This window comes from Helianthus annuus, chromosome 16 (assembly GCF_002127325.2).
Source record: "Helianthus annuus cultivar XRQ/B chromosome 16, HanXRQr2.0-SUNRISE, whole genome shotgun sequence".
NCBI classification, from domain to species: Eukaryota; Viridiplantae; Streptophyta; class Magnoliopsida; order Asterales; family Asteraceae; genus Helianthus; species Helianthus annuus.
The window spans coordinates 186,058,232-186,081,379 of record NC_035448.2 but is presented as its reverse complement, the minus strand read 5'-3'; the positions used below and the strand labels follow the sequence as shown (position 1 = coordinate 186,081,379).

The 23,148-nt window shown below is 33.7% G+C and overlaps 1 protein-coding gene across 1 annotated transcript; it reads left to right on the top strand.

Moving 5' to 3' along the window:
• The first annotated feature begins 2,991 nt into the window (after positions 1 to 2,991).
• On the top strand, positions 2,992 to 10,525 carry LOC110882513 (biotin carboxylase 2, chloroplastic). Its single transcript, XM_022130515.2, has 17 exons — positions 2,992 to 3,161; positions 3,338 to 3,403; positions 4,409 to 4,734; positions 4,872 to 5,013; positions 5,417 to 5,515; positions 5,613 to 5,669; positions 6,665 to 6,736; positions 6,880 to 6,969; positions 7,138 to 7,197; positions 7,878 to 8,063; positions 8,170 to 8,262; positions 8,350 to 8,431; positions 8,852 to 8,958; positions 9,519 to 9,594; positions 9,696 to 9,742; positions 9,837 to 9,899; positions 10,289 to 10,525. Exons 2-17 carry the CDS (start codon positions 3,353 to 3,355, stop codon positions 10,343 to 10,345), a joined length of 1,608 nt encoding a protein of 535 aa, XP_021986207.1. The 5' UTR covers positions 2,992 to 3,161; positions 3,338 to 3,352; the 3' UTR covers positions 10,346 to 10,525.
• The last annotated feature ends 12,623 nt before the right edge of the window (positions 10,526 to 23,148 follow it).

The following is a 23,148-nucleotide window of genomic DNA, read 5'->3' as shown; positions in this document are numbered from 1 at the left end:
ACTCGCGTCGACGAGGGGCTCATACGATGTCGTCATATACTCCAACCGACCACTCGTAGGCAGCGTAAGGCTTCGTCAGAAGAAGTATAGCGTCACTGACGCCACAGTAGGCCGTTGGCAACGCGACGTGCTGGTCAGTAGATCTGAATTTGGTCAAACTTGCAAGTTAAATCGATTTTTGGGGCAATTAAGGAAGAATTTCTAATTTTTTGGAGTTACTAATCATTCGAAGATCAATTTTGATCATTATCATTCATTCTAGAGCTCTTTAATCGTGATTCAATACCAAAATTTCAAGATCAAAGGCGGAATGTTCTAGTTTTCTTCATCCGATTTCCAAGTTCATCAATCCATGAGTGGCTAATCTCATAGGTTTCACCCTGATGTAGACTTTGTAAGATTCTAGGATTCTTGAAACATTATTTTAGTTCATGAATCATTGTGTTTACGTTTGAAAATTTGAACAATCGTGTTAATTGCTTTAATCTTGTTTTGTATTCGCAAATTGTCGATATATACTCGCACCATTGACTTTGCGAAATGAATTCAATTAACTATTCTTAGAGAAGATATTATGATTTGTACGTTCTTGAATTACGAAGTGTATTCTTGTCCATTGAAACCCAACCCGTTTATACTAAATTGTGATCGTGATTCCAACTTAAATCGTGTTAGAGAACCTTAGGTCTTATAATTTCGAACCGGGTATGATCCTTTTACCAATCTTTGTTTTAATCAAAATCAAAGTATTGCAATTGTTAGTTAAAAATCGTTAATTTACTCTTAGTTTTCAAACACAAATCGTTGGATATTTCAAACACTTTTTCAAATCAAATAACCAAAAGATAAATTTAGCAAGCTTCATAACCTATTTCTACTCAACTTGGTTTTAACACATATCACAAACTCTTCGTGAATTCAACACCCTTATTGCCATCAACTATGGTAATTAGAAACACACTTTAACTCTATTTTTTACCGGACTATCTTTTTTTAACCGGACTATAACATCCGATCACAAAACATGTAATTACAATGCTTCTAAGACACAAAAGAAAGTTTCCATTTAAACTGTAAATGTAATGTAATGTAATTGCGGTACAAAATAACCACTAAAATATAAATAAATAAAAGTAAAGGATTGAAAAAATTGAACATATCGTTAACATAACTTACTACTTCTACCCTAACTTAATTAAAAAAAGGGAACTTAAATAAATTTGATATTATCTATCACTCAGTGGCGGACCCAGAAATTTTTCTATGGGGGTGCGGAACATTTTTAAAAATTTTAGGCCCCTAGGTATATAAGTAAAAAATCGGTTCGTATCGGGTTGGGTCGGGTCAGGTCGGGCCGGGTCATATAAAACAAACGAACATCAAACTAAATTTATATAATAATAAAAAACGTCGACGCCCTGCGGGTTTTCATTTTTTGAAATCTATTCAAAACATCATCTAAAGCTAATTTCTTAAGCAATTCTTTATCTATTTAATTTTCAACTATTGAAGCCCTACAAATCATAACGTAAGTTGTAATCACCCTAAAAATATATAAGCAACATAATCACCCTAAAAATCATCTAAACAACCATAAACAACGTCAAAACACACAAAATTTCAAACCTATTTAACAACTTTATTACCCTTTTTTTCTCTTATAATATCAACCAAAATCATCAAAATAACAAAGAAACTTACCCGTGTTCGGATTCTGGTTAGATTTGGTGTCGTACGACGGTGGTATGGTGGCTGATTACGGTGGTCGCCGGCTGCTGGACTGTTGTCGCTGGGTGATGTTATTCCTTGGCAGTGCAGGGACGAAAGAGAGAGAGAGAGAGAGCGGGAGAGAATTTCTAAAGCTTTTGGGCTTTAATTATTTTATTATAGTTTGAAATATTGTTAGGTTTGGTTAATGGGCTAAGACTTAGTGGGCTAGCTAGTTATGAATTATAAGTTGGTAAATGTATGAGTATTTGGGTTTAGTTAGTTAGGTATTAAAAGTTATATAATTTAGGTAGTATTTTTTTTAAATAAGAGTTTACTTAAAAAAATTAAAATATAAATTGATAACACTTTTTACCTAAGGGGTGCGGACGAAAAATTTCAAGGGGTGTGGTCGAAAAATTCCAAGGGGTGCGGTCGAAAAATTCAAGGGGTGCGGACGAAAAATTCCAAGGGGTGCGGACGGGATTTTCGACGGAACTTAGCACTAAATATTTTTTTCCCCGGGGGTGCGCCCGCCCACCCTGGGCTGACCTTAGGTCCGCCCCTGCTATCACTTGTTAACGGTGAATTTCATATGAGTGACCTAATGTCATAGCGTCTAATCGGCGACTCTACTCAATATCTGCCAAGACTTACGTTGTCTAAATCGAGCTCGCGCTGGGTTGGTCAGACTTGGTTAAGGCGTTCCCCCGGAAACTGTATTGCCTCCACACGAGTTGTCTCGTTGAATTAACAACCGGATGAAAACCGGGGTGTGGCTCATGATCGAACCCCCCTTGGTGGGTTTGTCACTATCACTGCCATACCACTGGGCTACAGCCCAATGATATCTAGCACTTGTGGCCTGGTGGTAAGGTGACTTGGGTTCTCCAATAGAGACTCAAGTTCAATCCCCACTTGTGTCACTTTGTTAATGATAGATAGAGCCTAGCCTCCTTGCAGGTGTCAGGTTCTATCCTAAGCCCACCCGGGTTTTCGTTCCACTGTGTGTTATGGCAGAGAATTCTGCTCTTGTGGTGGCACGACCACTGTCAAGTGGTAGCCGGCGGTATGGTTTCCCGGTGGAACGTCCAAGCCAAATTCTAAAGCCAGCATGAACCCAATTATAACAACATAGTCTGGCCAGAGTGAGACAACAAAGCTCTTCAATTTAGAGAGTTCGGTTGCCTAATACAAAAGTCGCCGCTTCATAAAACAATAATTTTGATATTACTTGAAAGATAAAATGATAATATAATAATGAAAAGAAAATAAACCCGATTTTGGGCGGAGAATTCAATCTGCAACCATCATAGATTTCATCGATACCCCTCTTTCTTCCTTCCTTACTTGTATTTCCTTGCTCACTCTCTCTCTACCTCTCTCTCTCCCTCTAGCGCTCAACTGCTCCGCCTAATTTCTTCACAATTTGGCTTCCTCTCAGCTAATTTCAAGTAAGTTAACCTCTTCTTCAAGCATCACTCATCTTTCATTTCTATTTTTATCTTAATTTTCGCACTAACAGTTCGGATCTCAGTTACTCGATCGATACTTACATTTTAATGTATCTATAAATGCTGTTGTTATTCACTCGCTGATTCAGTTTTGATATTGTGTGTGATTTGTGTAGCGTTTGGTATTCGATATGGATTCCGCCGCCGTGACATTTTGCAGTAAACCTATCACATCTCCTCCGGTATGTTTTCGTCTTATTCTGTATATATTTGTTAGGTATATGTTTGTGAAATTGAGTTACAGGAGATATGAAGTTGTGATTTGTAGGTTTATCTTGTTTTTGTGGATTCAATGTGTGATGTGTTGTGATTGTGTGTGTGAACTAGTGTAGCTGATGGTTGATGCAAAGGTTATGTGTTAGTTGTTTGATGATTTGTGAATTTGTTATGTGGGTTGTAAACTGTTTGTTTCTAGATGCTATTGGAGATATTTTGACTGGTTAGAGATCTGTAGGAGTGTATTTCTCATTCAGGAAACTTGTAGGATGTATAAAGTTGTCTCTAGATAAGTTTTATAGAAGAAAAAAGTATTCTGTGTGTGAAACTTGCTAAATAGATACGTTTTGAACGACAATCACTTAGTTAGCGATATTTGATGACTGCAAACCCTGGCCTCCTTCATAAAAAGTTCATTATATTATCTTCTGTAAATATATAATATGGCTGAATCCTAATTTTGAAGGTTAGCTGAAATTGAATTGCCTGAAATAGCTTTATCAAGAAAAGACGATAACTGTAGTTGATTTTCTATTCGGTGTTATATAGAGACAAGAGTCATATAGAAACACTGGTTATTAAGTTGAGAAAACCCTAAAAGACACGTATAACTTGGAACACACCGAAAGCCAAAAAGCTTATATGATTCGGAAGTCGGAACAAATAGAGTGCAGTTATTAGATGAACAGAGATCATGCTCTGAACATATTATGCATACATTAAACTAATTTTATGTTTTGTAAGTTATGAGTATAATCAATCAACTGAAAACAAAGATATTTAATCTTTGGTAAATAAACTTTGTTGCAATTTTCTAGACTTTAGAGTTTTCATACAAGTTCTATTATTGGCTTACTGTTTCATTATGTTTATTTTTAATGAACTTGCCTTGCAATTATGTTACAAACTGAATTTTTCATGAATACATTTTTCCGATTAGAACTTTTCACATGTGATGTTTAATGCTCTAGGGTGTATTCATCGGGAGGTCTAGTGGAATCAAGAGTTCCCAGTGTAACTTCTTAGTGGGAAATAAGTTGAACTTTCCCAAGCAAAGATTTCAGGCTTCCGAAAAGGCTCATAGATCAGCGAAACGTGAGGGAGCACTTGGTGTCACTTGCCGTGCAGAAAAAATTCTGGTGGCAAACAGAGGGGAAATTGCAGTGCGCGTGATTCGAACTGCCCATGAGCTAGGGATCCCCTGTGTTGCAGTGTACTCTACTATAGATAAGGATGCACTTCATGTGAAACTGGCTGATGAATCAGTTTGTATAGGGGAAGCTCCTAGTAATCAGTCGTAAGTTTACCTATCTTCATCGCATAAAATTGTTTGAACTTCGAAATTTTATTTTGTTTCAAAGTTTGCTGGAAATCTAACTGTCTGTTTGATTCATGGTATAATAAGTTGTCACTTTTTCGGCTTTTCCTCAACAGGTACTTGTTGATACCTAATGTCCTCTCTGCTGCTATCAGTCGTGGATGTACGATGTTGCATCCTGGTTATGGTTTCCTTGCAGAGAATGCTGTTTTTGTTGAGATGTGCAGAGAGCATGGAATCAACTTCATTGGGCCAAATGTAAGTAATTTTGTAGTACTGGTTGGCAATAAAATTTATAAAACGATGATATAGAATCGTTCTTTTACTCAATACATGTTTTCATGTTTTAAGTTCTATGAAGCGTAAGTAAGATACTGTTGGGACTTAGGAGGGCTCTATGATCACCTTATCGAGATATGGACAAGTTAAAACAAGTAAAAAATATACATATAGTTTCATATGATAACTTTTCTATCTATTCTTAGTTCTAAAATCACATATTTTACTCTGGTAACACGTAAGTAATATTTCTGATCCTCACAAATCATGTGTATATTGTTTTTAATCAGCTAGATTTTTTATAGTTACTCTTGCATATGCCAAATATCTTAATCTTGCTGTATATTTAGATGGTTTAATGTATCTACTTGCACCTTTGCAGCCTGACAGCATTCGTGTTATGGGGGACAAAGCAACTGCACGAGATACCATGAAGAATGCTGGTGTTCCAACTGTACCAGGAAGTGATGGTCTGTTACAGGTATTTTAATTCATTTTCATGACACTATCATATTAAATTTGTTGGTACAAAAAACAATCTTTACAGTGAGTCAGTGACATATTTATTGTCTTGTTAGAGCACTGAAGAAGGCATCAGGCTCGCTGACGAGATTGGCTTCCCTGTGATGATTAAGGTACGTTGTGATAAGTGTTAAAAGTTAGTTGCATATAGAAGACATTATACTCTTCTGATGTAGCATAATAACTTCCTTCACATTTCCAGATAAGCTACATATAATTAATTGAAATGGAAAAGTAGGTTTTGCACTTAAAAGGGACTATTTGGACTTCTTTACACTCAATATTGAGATTGATTCATTGAATCTCTCTGATTCCTAGAGCCCCTTTTGTCTGTCTTATGGCTTATGCTTGTCAATGGCTCTGAACTTCTGTCCTTGATCAATAATTCTATATAAGATTTAACTCTATTTATTTATATGGACCACCAAATAAAAAAGCGATCCAGTTATTCAACCACAATTAAATAAACCGTACTTGAATCACCTTTGCATGTATAGTATAAATGACTATAATATTGTTGCGATCACATTGTGATCTTGAATGGCCTCTGTCACTCTAATATCATATTTAAAAAATAACCCCCCCCCCCCCCTTGTAATTATAATGCATAATACACGTGTCATGTGTATGGAGCACATGTACACTTTTAACATTGTACATAGTACATATTGGCATATTGGCATATTGCGTAATAACATTGTATTCGCCACAGTTTAAGTTTCATATTGTACTCTATAATTTGTACGCTACAAAGTAGATGATTTTTTAATAATATGGTACAGTTGTAAATTGTAATAAAAACTATGCTATACAATAGAAGTTCATATAGTATGCTATTAAGACTTGCATCGAACGGAGATGTATTTTTTACTTATATGATAGAAATTTTGTTTCTCATCATATGCAAAAAGGTTAAATGATGAATCTTCATTCATTTAGATTAGTTGGATCATGATAGTATGATACATTAGCAAATGGATCATATCATGACCCCCAAAATTCCAATTCTATCCCCCAAAGTTAATCATTTTGCAAAGGGAATTTAGGGAGTGAATGCAACTTAGTTTAATAAAAAGCTTACATCAATATATCTTTTTATGCTCTGAAGGCTACAGCAGGTGGTGGAGGTCGTGGAATGCGTCTTGCAAAAGAACGTGACGAGTTTGTAAAGTTGTTGCAGGTAATAAATAATATAGCCAGCTAAGAATGAGGCAACCAACGTTAATTAATGTTACTTGTACTTTTATTTCAGTTATCAAATTCAAGTTCTACAATGCTCTCTATTTTGTTTCTCAATAGTTTAGTATTTTTTTTTCAATATAGCAAGCTAAGAGTGAGGCTGCAGCTGCATTTGGAAATGATGGTGTATATTTGGAGAAATGCATTCTAAATCCAAGGCACATTGAGTTCCAGGTAACTCTTTTTTGTCGTAGAAGCTGAATAATTGCCAAGAGTAAAAGAAATAGAGTGCAGGCAAACATAGCTTTTAATATTACACTTACCATTACCATGTAATAAAGTTATTTTTGGTTTTTAATTACCAACTTGTTGATTTTTAACCTCCTGATACTTCTTGTTCAGGTTCTTGCAGACAAATATGGAAATGTTGTTCACTTTGGGGAGCGTGACTGCAGCATCCAGGTCCATATGTTTTAACTTTTATCATTCAACATGCGTGTTTCCTTTATGAGTTGTTTAAACGTTATTGTACATTCTAAGGTAGTGTTTGGTATGCTGGAATCAGAGAAGTAATGGAATGGAATGAATCGTTTCTGTAAAAATGTGATTCTTCCATTTAGGTGATTTTTATTCCATTGACATGGCATGTTTAGTTATGGTCCAGTTTTATTCATGTATTCTACTATAAAATAGACCCGTTTAAAGTTGCAACTAAACCACTAACTTGTATTTTAAAAAATAACAGAGAATATAGTTGTTTCATAAAACTCAATTGACGTTTATTTTATATGTTTTTTCATTATGTTTAATTGTTATTTGTACATAAAAAAATCAAGTAGCTTTACTAGAAAATATATAAAGTATGGATAAAGTTACACATACTCTATATATAAAACAAAAATAAATCACATTCAAAATCATTTCATCTCCAGTGACATAGACATATTACCTTTTTTTAATCCATTACGTTGTCCATTCCATATCTTTATCGTTCCATTACAGTCAAACACTACTACCTGAATGAACAGCATATCAGATTAAACAATTCCAATAAAATAAGTATATGATTTAGTGAAAGAAATCCGAGCATTAGTATAGTAAGTTTAACTAAAAACGTACATTAAAATTGCCTACTTGTACAGAGAAGGAACCAGAAGCTTTTAGAAGAAGCACCCTCACCAGCATTAACCCCAGAACTGAGAAAAGCCATGGGTGATGCAGCAGTTGCAGCGGCAGCATCAATTGGCTACATTGGTGTTGGTACTATAGAGTTTCTTTTGGATGAAAGAGGTGACTTTTACTTCATGGAAATGAACACTAGAATCCAGGTTGGTTAAATATCTACTGAACATATGTAGAATTACCTAACTGTAAATTCCATATTATTAACTACAAGCGTTTTGACAATTTCTTTCTTTCTTTTTCATAATAAAGGTAGAGCATCCTGTGACAGAAATGATATCGTCGGTTGACTTGATAGAGGAGCAGATTCGGGTAGCTATGGGTGAGAAACTCCGTTACACGCAGGTACATAATTGTTTGCTTCAGCTTTATCAGTATTAAAATACTACTGTTTTCTTTTTTCAATTTAGTTGTTTGTGTTGTGTATCACAGGATGACATCGTGCTCAGAGGACACTCGATTGAATGCCGTATTAACGCGGAAGACGCTTTCAAAAATTTCAGACCTGGACCAGGTATGTTATCATTGGTTGTATTTATTTCTCATCTGCAAGCCGTGTTTTATACATACAAAATGTCTTACTTTTCAATAAATGATATAGCCATATATGATTACAAATGTCAATTTGTTTTAGTGACAATCGTATTTTAAAATAAATGTTATAGGAGGTATTATACATTTAAAATTAGGTTTTTGCAACTTCCAATATCATATGTTTAACCTATTCTACCCATTTCATTTTTAGCTCATTTTATTTTATTTTAAATTTTTACCCCTTTGACCTGAATGCTATAGAATAGTTTAATGTAAAGTTTAGAAAGTGCCATGACTATGTTATTAATTTATTTTTGTTACATTTCTTCTTTGCTACATAATTTTGGTTTTAAATTATTTAATAGATGACCTCTTGATTCCTTCTGTTTATGAACATTAGGGAGAATAACATCTTACTTGCCATCTGGAGGTCCATTTGTGAGAATGGATAGCCACGTATATACCGATTATGTTGTTCCACCAAGCTATGATTCTCTACTTGGAAAGGTTTGTAATATTCTATAGACTTCATTAAAGTTAAAAATTTATAAAATCAAATGGTAGTTTGCTTCCTGACTGAAATATGCAAATATACTTTAAAAAAATTTAAGAAAATACTTTCAAGTTTAAAGGTTGGTATTCGAATTTCGAACGATTGCGTAGCTGACCTATTTTTTATTTTTTTTCCTTTAATCTGCATAACTTTTTTTGCATTTTCCAAAGAAAACAAAGGTTTAAATGTTTAATTTGCAACAACGAGAAAGGAGGTTCTATCGGTTTGATATTTGATTACATTTTGGCTGATTCAACCATTTCCAGTTTAACCAAATTTTAAGGTTCTACTCATTTGATCCCGTTAGAGACGAAATATAGTCCAAAATTCCAAATCGACCAGTTTTCTCATAAATGGGTCAAAATTACCACCTCTAGGGTTTACAATCCTTCAGATAACTTATTGAGTTGACATTTTCTAAAGTTTAAATCAATAGTATTATATCTAATCAAACCCCTCAAATATGAGTTAATTTCGTCTCTAACCCATAACTTTTTTTTAATCATGGTTTTAGCTTATTGTATGGGCCCCAACAAGAGAAAAGGCGATTGAACGCATGAAAAGGGCTCTTGATGATACCATCATCACAGGTAAAATAAAACCTTCATTTCATGTATTATATTTCAAGCATGATCCATTTTCAGGTTTTGTAATATGTTTTCATATTATTTTGTATGTTTTACATTTTCAGGGGTTCCAACCACAATCGAGTACCACAAGCTAATCCTCGACATCGAAGTAGGCAACTTGTCATGTTTTTTTCTTCTTTTTCTAAAATCATCATGCTAGTCATGCGTTTAATTTTACTTCTTTATTCGTTATTTCATTACAGGATTTCAAAAACGGAAAAGTTGACACTGCTTTCATTCCAAAGCATGAGGACGAATTAGCCGAGGTAAGGAACTAAAATACCAACAAATGTGACACCTTTATAATTCTAGTAAATGGTTTATTTTATAATTCAAAATAGATAGGTCAAATAGTTAATTAAATGATTTATTTCATATTCATCCTTCTAAATTTCATAACATCATATTAATCATTTCCAAACATTAAAAAATACCTTTTCATAATGATGAAAACAAGGCTATTAATGTGAATAATCTATATTGTAGTGTTTTGAAAAAGGTAAATATGGTTGTATGATATTGTGAAATTTGGAAGCTTGACAGTGTAGAAGTGTATATTATATGTATATTGATATAAAATTTGAACATATAGAAATACCCACGAATTAAATTGATATTTTTTTGACTGATTCTTTGCCTGCAATTATGGATGCAGCCACAGAAACCGAGTACTTCAAATGCTGCTAAAGAAGTGGCAAAGGCTGTAGCTTAAGGAGTGTTTGTACTTTTGTATGCAACAAAATGTTACATTTTTTGTTTGGTCAAGTCTTTGATCCCCCAAATGTCTTGAGCTAACTTTCTTTCAGGCTGTGGCATCCTTTTAACTTTTTGAGACATATTCATTGCTTGCTAAATGTTGATTATAAATCCTTGAGCCAAATTTGTAAGCCTAGATGATTGGTTTCCTTGTGCAATCTGCCGCGTACACACTCACACTCGGAGAATTAGGTGCTCGGGTTCGGGTTTTACACACAGATTTGAGTGTCTGGGTTCGGTTTTACACACGCATTTAAGTGTATGGGTTCGGTTTTACACACATCTAGGGGGCTGTTTGGTTCAGATATGTTTTTAAAGGAATTGGAAATAGAATTGGAATTGGAATTTGTATTAACTGCGTTGAAAATCCATGTCTCGTTTGGTTTGTAAATTTGAACATGGAATTGGAAAAGTAAAAAAGACCATATTACAAAACTACCTTCATCCATGTCTCATTTATGAAGTAGATAAAGGACTGTTTGGTAAGCTTTGAAACATTCCTCTGGAATGTTTAAACTCTATCACTAGATGAATGGAAAGTTGAAATCCATCAAGTGTATGGGTTCGAATGTTGTGTATATTTTTTTGTATGAATATTGTTATGACACGAATTTAGAATTAGACCATGTGTATGTGTAGTAGATGTTAGCCCACTACCACATCACCATTGAGGAGTGCCAAAGACCGTTCCATGGATGCCAAGGGCACCTCCGTGAGTGTGGTAACGAGCGCAAAAGTGGTACACGTTAAACTCCATTGATCACCCAATGAGAAGCCTCCAAATGGAGGGAGGCAACACTTACCCCAACCACTACACATGGTCTTAATTGAATATGTGATAGCAAAAACTTCTAGCCGTTTTGAGAGCATTAGTTCAGCTAACCTTTAGAGAGGAGCATTTGTTTCCTTCGTAGGAGCACTAGCTAGACCTTTAGGCAACCTTTTCATTATAACATCCAACTCATTTACTCGTTTATGACAATGTCCTTCAACAACCTCCGTTGTCTCTCATTTGTTACAACGTCCGTACTCAAACCCAATTATTATAACTCTTCTTTCCTTCAACAATTTCCCTAGTCTAGCACATTTTTCATTTAACACTTTTACAAACCATCAATTGGCTTAACTGGTGGTTTAAGATAAACGGACTAAATAGGTAATGTTTGAGCTACTAGGTTTTAACTGTGTATGAACTAGAGTCGATGTCTTTGACATGAATCAATATAGGAGTCGTGCTTGGCTTCAACGGTTCAAGCCGTAAGCCATCCAACTTGACATGATTGACATATCTAGTTACAAGGGTTTTGAGTTATTAAGCACAAAGATCTACAATTTTAAAATTTTGGTATATAAGAATTTAAGTGTATATACCATCTAAATACAAATCCCTTTTCGTGTAAAAAATTTAAATGATTATTATTATTATTATTATTATTATTATTATTATTATTATTATTATTATTATTATTATTATTATTATTATTTGTTAATTTGCATGTTTAATAATTAAAGGAGGAGGGGAAAACGACGAAAATGAGGGGGTAAAAAGAGAAAGGTAAAAGTTACAAGAATCAAAAGAATCATTTATTTTCGTATTGATTTTCTCAAAATGCAATTTTTTTTAACACTAATTTAGATTATTGATGAACCACTGAGTATCATTGTATCATCAGTAAAACCACTCAATCATATTCATCTCCATTAGGCTATAATGTCCTGGAGTATCATTAGGGCTATCTTTTTTGACTGAAACTCAAAACCCGACCCGAAACCGAAGTCAATTGAACCCGAAATAGACGAAACCTGAAGAATCCATAACTGAATAACTGTAAACCTGAACCCGAATATAGTTCTATGGATTGGTTAATGGGTTAAATAATGGGTAATCGGTTTAACCCAAAATAACTTTAAAACCATTAGCATATTTTATAGATAGAGTCATATATTCTAAAAGGACTTAATAATTCTTTTATATTCAGCCAACCATATCTTCCAAAATTTTTAGATCGCCTTCTTCTAAAAATTTTAAATCACGAAGTCCATCCATATCTCTACTTTTCTGTTAAACTAGTTCATTTTCTAACCCGAAACCCAATCTAACCCGACCCATTTAACCCGCACACTGAAGAACCAGAACCTTGGTTCGGTTATCCGGTTAAATATTTAGCTTTGAAAACCCGAAAAACCCGAAACCCGATTAAAAGACCCAAAGTATCATCGTGTTATGAGTAGAACCACCTGATCATATCAATCTCTACTAGACTATAATATCTATACAAACCCAAGACCTTATGGTACCTAAGTCTTATCCCACCTCGAAGATACCATTAAGCTATAATGCGATGGCTCATGTAAAATGGTATAGATCTAAACTTGAACAACACAAACACACCAGAAATAGTGACAAAACAGGTAACAAAAGTTTTATTACTTAGCCAACCCAAAAGATCCCAACCAAAACCCTAGATCTCAAGAATATGAGATCTTAACAATACAAAGTACCGATTTAACAGATTGAAGTAATCTGTTGAATACAAATCAAAGTACAAACAAAATATAAAGGATACAGACGCAGAGATCAACACAATCTCTAAGACAGAAGTGATCTCAACACAGAGATCTACAAAGACTGATGAACAAGTACAGAGAGAATCAAAGAGAAAACCCTAGAAATATCTCAAACAATTGAGCTCAATCTTCTCTCTCTTCTCTTATATAGCAGCTGGGAATAAGAGTTACACTTTAGCCCTTCAGTCTTCATAATATGCTCACTTAGGTCCTCGGCCCATAACAAACTGCGTAACAAACTTAAACAGCCCAATAGATAACACAGAGCCCAACAATATAATACATCAAAGATAATATGACCCATAATATGTTTGAAATATGAATTACAAAATAAACCTTTATAATTTCAACATCCCCCATCATTCATACTGCAAACATATCAAACAACCCTAACTTTTCACACAACACACTATGTTGAGCAACGCTCAATCCTTTAGTAAAAATGTCTGCTAACTGAAAATCAGTAGCAATTTTTTGTGGTTTAATAATGCCACTTGCAATTTTTTCTCTCAAAAAATGCAAGTCTAACTCGAAGTGTTTTGTTCTTTCATGGAAAACAGGATTTAATGAAATGGAAATTGCAGATTTACGATCACAGAACAATTTAATAGGCAAAGTACAATTTACTTTTAACTCTTGCAAAACATTTTTAATCCACATTACCTCACATGTGGCTGAGCACATTGCCCTGTACTCAGCCTCAGCTGTAGACCTCGAAACAACTCCTTGTTTCTTGCTTTTCCAGGATATAATAGTATCTCCAAGAAATACTCCAAACCCAGTAACTGACTTCCTAGTCATGGTACACTTTGCCCAATCCGAATCAACAAATCCTGACAGTTCAAGATTACCTGTTTTCCTAAACATAACACCTCTACATGGACATTGCTTTAAGTATATCTTAATAGCCTTAAAGCAATATCTAAGTGTGACTGACATGGTTTATGCATGTATTGACTCAAGAACTGAACAGCATAACTTATATCTGGACGAGTTAAAGATAAGTATATTAACTTACCAATTAACTTTTGAAACCCATTCACATTTTCCAATTTTTTTTATCTTTGTCAGTTTTACTTGTAACAATATGTGATTGTTCAATTGGTGTTCCAACAGGTTTGCACCCTAGATATCCAAACTCATTGAGAAGTTCAAGACAATACTTTCTTTGGACAAACAAATAGACCCATTGGAATATAAAACTTCTATACCAAGAAAGTATTTAAGCAAACCTAAGTCTTTTATTTGAAAATTTTCACTTAAACACCTTTTAACTCTTGTGATTTCGGAAGGATTATTTCCACTAATCACTATATCATCACATAAACTAATAAAACTACCAACACATCATTTTTGCTTAAAACAAACAAAGAATGATCACACAAACTTTGAACAAAGCCCATATCAAGTAACACAGAAGTTAATTTTTCATCCCACTTCCTAGGGGCTTGTTTAAGTCCATAAAGGGACTTAACAAGTTTGCACACTTTATTTATCTCATTATTAAAGTGTCCTTGTGGTAAAGACATATAAACTTCTTCAGACAATGAACCATACAGAAAAGCATTATTTATATCAAGCTGATATAATGGCCAACAATTATTCACAGCAAGTTTTAACACAACTCTAACAGTAACCATCTTAACAACAGGTGAGAAGGTTTCCCCAAAATCAATACCTTCTCTTTGGTTAAAACCTTTAGCTACTAACCTAGCCTTATACCTCTCTATTTCACCATTTGCCCTGTACTTTATTTTGTATACCCATTTACACCCTATGGGTTTTCTACCTTTTGGCAAATCTACAATCACCCAAGTATTATTTCTATAAAGTGCCTCCATTTCACTATTCATAGCTTCTATCCATTTAGTGTCTTTAATAGCCTCATTATATGTACTAGGTTCAACAAACTTATTCAATGAAACAATCAAACAGAAGTTATCAACAGACAAATTAGCATAGCTAACAACTTTTTCAATACCATACTTGACCTTTCCTTCAACAACAAATTCATTAATTTTTTTTGGAAAAGACACATTTCTAGAAGATCTCCTAACAGATTGTCCCTCAGATGGGTTAGTCTCATCATGTGATCCTACAGTGTCCTCTGCCTCGCCACTATTACCCAGATAACTACTACCCAACTGCCCACTTTCAGGTTGAATATTCTCAACATTTGGGGCAGTGGCAGATGTAGAGGGTGACAATGGCTGCTGATCATCACTGTAGTGATCTTGAGCACCAGTTGTACCCTCTTCATCATTGGGAACTGTAGGAACTTCAGACAACATTGTTTCAGTATAATAAAAAAAGTTTACATGATTTAGATCAGCTTTATTAAACAATTCTTGACTATTAACCGGATTAGATTTAAAAGGATAAACATTCTCATAAAATTTCACATCTCTAGAAAAAAAAAACATTTTTCTATTGTCCAAACTTAGCAATTTATATCCTTTTTAACATTAGAATAACCAATAAGAACACACTTATCAGCATGATAAGCAAACTTATCGGATTCAGATAAAACAGTACTAAAACAAAGACATCCAAAATTCCTTAGATGAATTAAAGAGGGCTTAAAACCATATACAATTTCATAAGGACTTCTACCACCTAACACTGAAGAGGGTAACCTGTTAATTAAGTAAACAACAGTTAAAATGCAATCAGACCAATACTTAAGAGGCAAATTACTTTGAAACATTAAAGCTCTAGCTGTGTTCAAGAGATGTCTATGTTTCCTCTCCACCACACCATTTTGTTGTGGTGTATAAGAACAAGACGTTTGATGTAAAATACCTTTGTTTTTACAAAATAAACCCATTTGGTTATTCACAAATTCTGTTCCATTATCACTTCTAATTGTTTTTATTTTTTTCTCAAATTGAGTTAGAATAAGTTCATAAAAGTTACACAGATTTTCAAACACTTTAGTTTTACTTGACAACAAGTAACACCAAACAGTCCTAGAAAAATCATCTACTACAGTTAAAAAATATTTAAACCCCTAATAACTGGTAACTTTATATGGACCCAACAAATTAAGATGGATTAACTCCCCAATAGACTTAGTTTTATGTTCACTTAATGGAAAAGGAACCCTAACTTGTTTAGCCCTATGACAAACATCACAAGGACCATGTTTAATACTTTTAACATCAAAATTCTCTTTTAACACAGCTAGCACTTGATCAGATGGGTGACCTAATCTGCCATGCCACAAACTTGACTTAACAAAACTATTAAAGCAAACATTCACAGACTTACCATTTTTACCAATAAAATATAGACCACTATCTTGATTACCAGTCACCAGGATTCTCCTTGATTTGGAATCCTGTAATATACAACTGTCCTCATTAAACACAACATCAATATTATTGTCTTTGGCTAATCTATGAACAGACAACAGATTCACATGATAACCTGGGACATAAAACACATCTTTTAAAATGACATTATCCATTAACTTGATATTACCAATTTTCAAAACTTTTACATTAGTACCATTTGGGTGACCAACTTTAAGATCAAATTCAGAAGCATCAACTGTATTAAACATATCTTTATCACTATTAACCATGCGTTGACTTGCCCCAGAGTCAACAATCCAACTAAAAACACCTCCAAAGAACATGGAACTAGAATAACTAACAAAACTATTAACAGTACAGGACTCACCTCCTACACTTGTTGACTCCATACCAGACTTCTCACCAACTAAACTTAACAACTTTGCTATCTGCTCAGATGTAAAAGGCAAACCAGAAGTAGACACACTAGCAGATGACCCAACAGTAGCATTAGATTTATTAGTTGATGTAGTTTTACCAGACATAGTGTTAGCTCTTTTCTTAAAACATGGAGGATAACCAATTATCTCAAAGCATCTATCAACAGTATGACCAATCATATTACAATGTGTACACTTTAAATTTGGATTAGGTCCTCTTTGATTAGATACTTTTTTCTTTGACTCAAAAGATTGATTAGACTTAGATACAAAACACACATTCTGACCTTTTGACCCACTACTAGACAATCTATGTGATTCCTCCCTAGAAACCACAGAAAAGGCAACCTTGACAGATGGAAATTCTTCTCTGGTTAACAAATTAGTTCTTACTGGTTGATAAACATCATCTAATCCCATACGAAATTGCATTAGTTTAATTAACATTGAAAAATCATTATAATCTTTAGCTGCTTTACAAGAACAGGTGGGCAGTTTAAGCATAGCATCAAACTGTTTCCACATGGTAGTCAGCCTATTATAGTAATCAGCTACAGTAGAACCATTTTGAGAAATACAGTTTATCTTTTTATACAAATCATAAACCACAGAACCATCAATCTTGTCATAGGTTTCCTTTAAGTCCTCCCAAACCTCTGAAGCATATTTAGAAAACACTTGTCCTAAAAACAACTCCTCAGACATAGAATTTATCAACCAAGTCAACACCACAGAGTTACATCTATCCCATTGACTAGCAAGCACATGATCCTCAGTGGATCTTTCACATGAACCATCAATAAAACCATACTTATTCTTGACTTCTAAAGCCAAATTCATAGAACTAGACCAGACAGAATAATTTTCAGTACCCTTCAACTTAACACTAACAATAGTTAAAGCACTAGAGTCACTAGGATGAAGATATAATGGATCTCCAATATCTAACTTACTTATCAAAGTCTGAGTTGTACCAGAACTAGTAGGATCAGTATCAGTCATGATTACAAATAAGAAACAAACAAGAATAGCAAATATAGATTCACAAACAGAGAATCAAACAACACAGCAGACAAACAATCAATCAGATACAATATAGACAACAACAAGACTGTATTAGAAGCCAGATTCCAGGGTCATCACTCTATAGGTGCTTGGACAAGCATAATACAGTTGCAAGACACAACAATGGAAAATATGCAAGACACAACAAAAGACAACAACACAGAGACAAACTCGATCAAGTGCCGGCCCGATTAGTCCGGTAAACAAGATGCCTAGACTCAACAGATATGATGCTGTAAAAAAAATAAGAAAGAGACAAGAACGATCTTACAACTTTGCGTTCCAAGCTAATATGAAACTGTAACCTTCTAGGGTTACAGATCATACAAAGAAGACAAGCAGACAATATAAACTGGTCAGTTTGCTCTGAAGCCTTCTAGGGTTTCAGAGACCAACGCAGCCTTCACACACCAAGATCGAGAAGATATACACCAAGATCTACACCGTCACACTCCCAACATCAACAAAAAAACTACAGATTTACAAAAACAAACAACAAATCAGTAAAAAATACAACAAACTCTAACAGCGAAAGACTTAGATCTGTAATCCAGAGCCTGAGATGCTCTGATACCATGTAAAATGGTATAGATCTAAACTTGAACAACACAAACACACCAGAAATAGTGACAAAACAGGTGACAAAAGTTTTATTACTTAGCCAACCCAAAAGATCCCAACCAAAACCCTAGATCTCAAGAATATGAGATATTAACAATACAAAGTACCGATTTAACAGATTGAAGTAATCTGTTGAATATAAATCAAAGTACAAACAAAATATAAAGGATACAGACGAAGAGATCAACACAATCTCTAAGACAGAAGTGATCTCAACACAGAGATCTACAAAGACTGATGAACAAGTACAGAGAGAATCAAAGAGAAAACCCTAGAAATATCTCGAACAACTGAGCTCAATCTTCTCTCTCTTCTCTTATATAGCAGCTGGGAATAAGAGTTACACTTTAGCCCTTCCGTCTTCATAATGTGCTCACTTAGGTCCTCGGCCCATAACAAACTGCGTAACAAACTTAAACAGCCCAATAGATAACACAGAGCCCAACAATATAATACATCAAAGATAATCTGACCCATAATATGTTTAAAATATAAATTACAAAATAAACCTTTTATATTTCAACAGCTCAAAATGCAAATTAAACTATATAAATTTATATGTGAACCTGTATATAAATGCTACAATTTTTTTTTTTTTGAAGGGAAAAGGGGTCTTTAAAATCACGAAGGCCTAGTAAGATGCTAGACATGACACTACAATAATATTTTAAAGATCAAAGTTGAATTTACACCAAACATTCTAAGGGGCTGTTTGTTTATCTCTTAATGAATCTTTTAATGGTTCAGACCTCTTATTGGTTCAGCACTCAATGGTTTAGACTGTTTGTTTCGCAAGCAAATGTCTGAATGGTTCAGACATTTGCCTCTGAATGGTTAAGCATTATACTGAGTCTGAATGGTTAAAACCTCTAATCTGAATTGGTCAGACATTTGCCTCTGAATGGTTAGACATTATATTGATTCTTAATGATTCAGACATCTTACAGGTTCAGCACTTAATGGTTCAGACCTCTTACCGGTTCAGCACTTAACCATTCAGAAGTTGCCAAACAGCTCCTAACTTAGCTTAGATACTTTTTCCTATTTATAATCCAAAGGAATCACAATATCTTTGTTTCTTCCACGATCTTGTATAGGCAAATCGATTTGCCATCGAAGACATAGTCAATTCTCGAACGCGCTAAATGCTATAGTCAATTCTCGAACGCGCTAAACGCTACTAACTAAAGCAAGGTTCATGGGTTGTTCGAGATTAAAATTTTAATATAGACAAAAGAGGGTGGGAGGTTATTAATTGTTTTTATTTTTTAAGCATTATTATATTATAAAATCACCTAAAACAAACACAAATGAATAATCTAATACGTAGTTTGGTTAAAACATCCAAATTTTTATAATTAAATATGTATTTGATAAAACACTCATAATTTTATAATAAAAACACACGATCAATGTCATTAGATTTGTAATTATTTATTAATAAACCCCGATATCGAGATCTTTGTATCTACAATCCCCAACCCCACAAAAGCAACCATGCATCACACGTGATACGTCCGAGGGCCTACTGGTAACTCAATTGGAAACCGGTTCGTGATTCCCCTCACCTCTATCATCTGTTGTCTTTTTCGATCCTTTATCTTTTGAAATATGTACACTTATGCCCTTTAACTTAATACAACACTCATTATAGTCTTGTTTTTATATAAGTCATAACGAGACACTTGTTTTTACAATAATAAAATAAGGGTAAATTACATTTTACGTTCTTTAAGTTTCAACAAAATTTCAAACGTTGTTCTTTAACTAACGAAATTAGTGCGGGTGTCCTTTATGTTCTAATTGCTTTACAGATAGTGTCCTTTCTCCCGAAAAGATTACAAAAAATAAAGGACATCCCCTGTAAAGAAATTAGAACATAAAGGATATCCGCTGTAATTTCGTTAGTTGAAGGACAAAACCTAAAATTTTATTGAAACTTAAAGAATGTAAAATGCAATTTACCCATAAAATAATAAAACAACATACATCATATTTTGTTAAAGCAAGCACCTTGAATCCAATAGAGAGTAAAGGATCTTAGATACAACGCAGAACCCCATGTGAATGAGACAAATATAATAGGAGCATGACCTTGCCAATTTTGGAGCATTTGGAAGGCGAGAAACAATGTCAAATTCAACAACAAGCTGGTTAGAATAGAGAATATCATCAGCGAAGTCAAGTTCTTGGGTTTTTTTGTGGTATTCTAATAGGTCGAAATATAGGGAGACGACTTGGGACATGTGGCGTAGGTTTGTAATTGTGTAATTATGTAGCCTGTTTTGTTTGTTTTGTCGGCCCGATTTGAATCGATGGTTTGTGTTTTAATGAAGTTTACAGTTTAAAAAAAACAAAAGTTAAATATTAGGACTTTTACATGAACCACCTATAGACTTTATCAACTCTAATACTCTATTGTGGTGTCATGACCATTGGGAAAAGAGAACATTCAAAATAGTGTTTGTGTGAAGTCACTAACATGTGTTCTATAACAATTACACACATATAGGTTTGTCAAAATAAAGTTGGGTTTTGTTCAGTGGCGGATCTAGGATTCCGACCAAGCGGGAACGTTTTATAAATAGGCGGTAACGAAATCGAAAAAACGTCAAATTTTTCCAAAATTTACACTAAAAACGTCAAAAATTTTCCGACCAAGCGGTAGCGGGCGCTCCCCCTTGTATGTGTATACATCCGCCCCTGGTTTTGTCAAAGAAGTGTAGAAAGGATTTTCTAACACATTACACACATATAGGTTTGTCAAAATAAAGTTGGGTTTTGTCAAAGAAGTGTAGAAAGGATTTTCTACCATTGATTAAAAGAAGATCAATAATTGAGATCATAGAAGAATTAAAGGGATATTAGGGGCAAAAGAGGAATTTGTTGCATTTTTTATTATTATTTTCTTAAAAGTGTCGATAACCTTTTTGTACGTTACAAAACTTTATAGGTACACCATAAAATCAAATCATTTTTATCTTTAATTTGAGTGTTAATGAGCTCAGGTTAGTTTCAGATCAAATTCATGAATCCGTTTAAATAAACAAGTCAAGTTTGTGTCAACCCGACAGATTCACGGATTAACCCGTTTAAACGATTTACACACACACACACACACACACACACACACATATATATATATATATATATATATATATATATATATATATATGGTAGGGTTCCAGCGTGAACAACCTCCCAAGAGTGAACTGCGTGAACAGATATGGACTCTTGATATCCCCCTTTTAGTTGTTAAGGGTAGGATTGTAATTATATAAAAATTAGATTTAAATCATTATTTAATAATTGAATTAAGTTACATCTTTCCTAATTTAAATTGATTATCCACATTATGTTTATTTATTAATAAGATAATTATCAAAACAAATCACCAGATTTCAGTTTTAATTTTTATTTCAGATTTCATCAACAGAATTCAAATTTTGATTTTTAAGATCCACATAACCTTCATATTTCAACGGAATACACATGTGTACTTGGATATAAATAGAACAGTACACATGTGTACTCAGTATCGTACATATGTGTACAATAATTCACAGGTGTACATCAACAATCAATACAAAAAAAATTCTGAGATATCACAAAAACAGAGGATATACACATGTGTACATCGCATTAAAAAGAGGGCAAAATCAGAATACACATGTGTACATCCCATTTAAACAAATAATTATTTTAATAATTGAATTAAGTTACATCTTTCCTAATATTTGATTTGATTTGTGAGAGATTTATGCAATCAATTTAAGAGGATAATTGATTACTTGATTTGTGAGAGATTTATGCAATCAATTTAAGATTGAAATTACACATATACCCTTTTTGTATTTAATTAAATGGAAAAAATTAACCAAATAATTACCATCATGCCACTCACTTTAATCTCAAGATCATAAAAATCAAGGGTCCAGATCAGTTCACGCAGTTCACTCTTGGGATTTTGTTCACGTTTGAACCTAATCCTATATATATATATATATATATATATATATATATATTATGTGTTTATGTCATAAACTTTAAATTCAATGGGTATTTAATGCCAAATCTAAAACTTAAAAGAGAAATTAATAAAATTTATAATTAAAATGGATTTGTTTTATACACATTTGTATTTTTTATTGTTATAAATTTAAACTTAGAGAATTAATATGCGAGAAAATAAAAGTTTCAGTTTAACTTGTCGTGTTTGTGCTAACCTAGAAATATTCATGTCTTCTTCGAGTTCCGAATGTCTAACACAATTTTCAACTTCAGGTCAATGTTTTGGTTTGTGCCGGGTTGGACACGCGACCACAACCCATTTAACACCCCTATTTATACTATATAACCGTTTTGTATCTCGTGTGTGTAAATGGACACAATACCCGTGCTTGTAAGTTTGTATAAAGAACTATTAATTTTACCCTGCATGTTGCGTTGGGTGTTGGGTTGATTCGTCACATTAGCAAGAAAAAACACTAAAGGCAAAATACAAAAGAAATAAAAGTTGAGAGATTAAACATGTATGTTACCAAAGTTAAAATAGGACTAAACATTTATGTAAGACATTAGTAAAGTTAGCTAAAAAATCTCTCTTAAAGTAAAGGGACTAGACATTTATATTAGGAAAATTATACTAGAAGGACTAAACATGTATATTAGCAAATTAAGGGTGTAAACAGAAAAACACCCCCAACACGTTGCATCAATATCAGTACAGTACTAACACACCATGTAGTTATCAAGAAACGGGAAAAAGT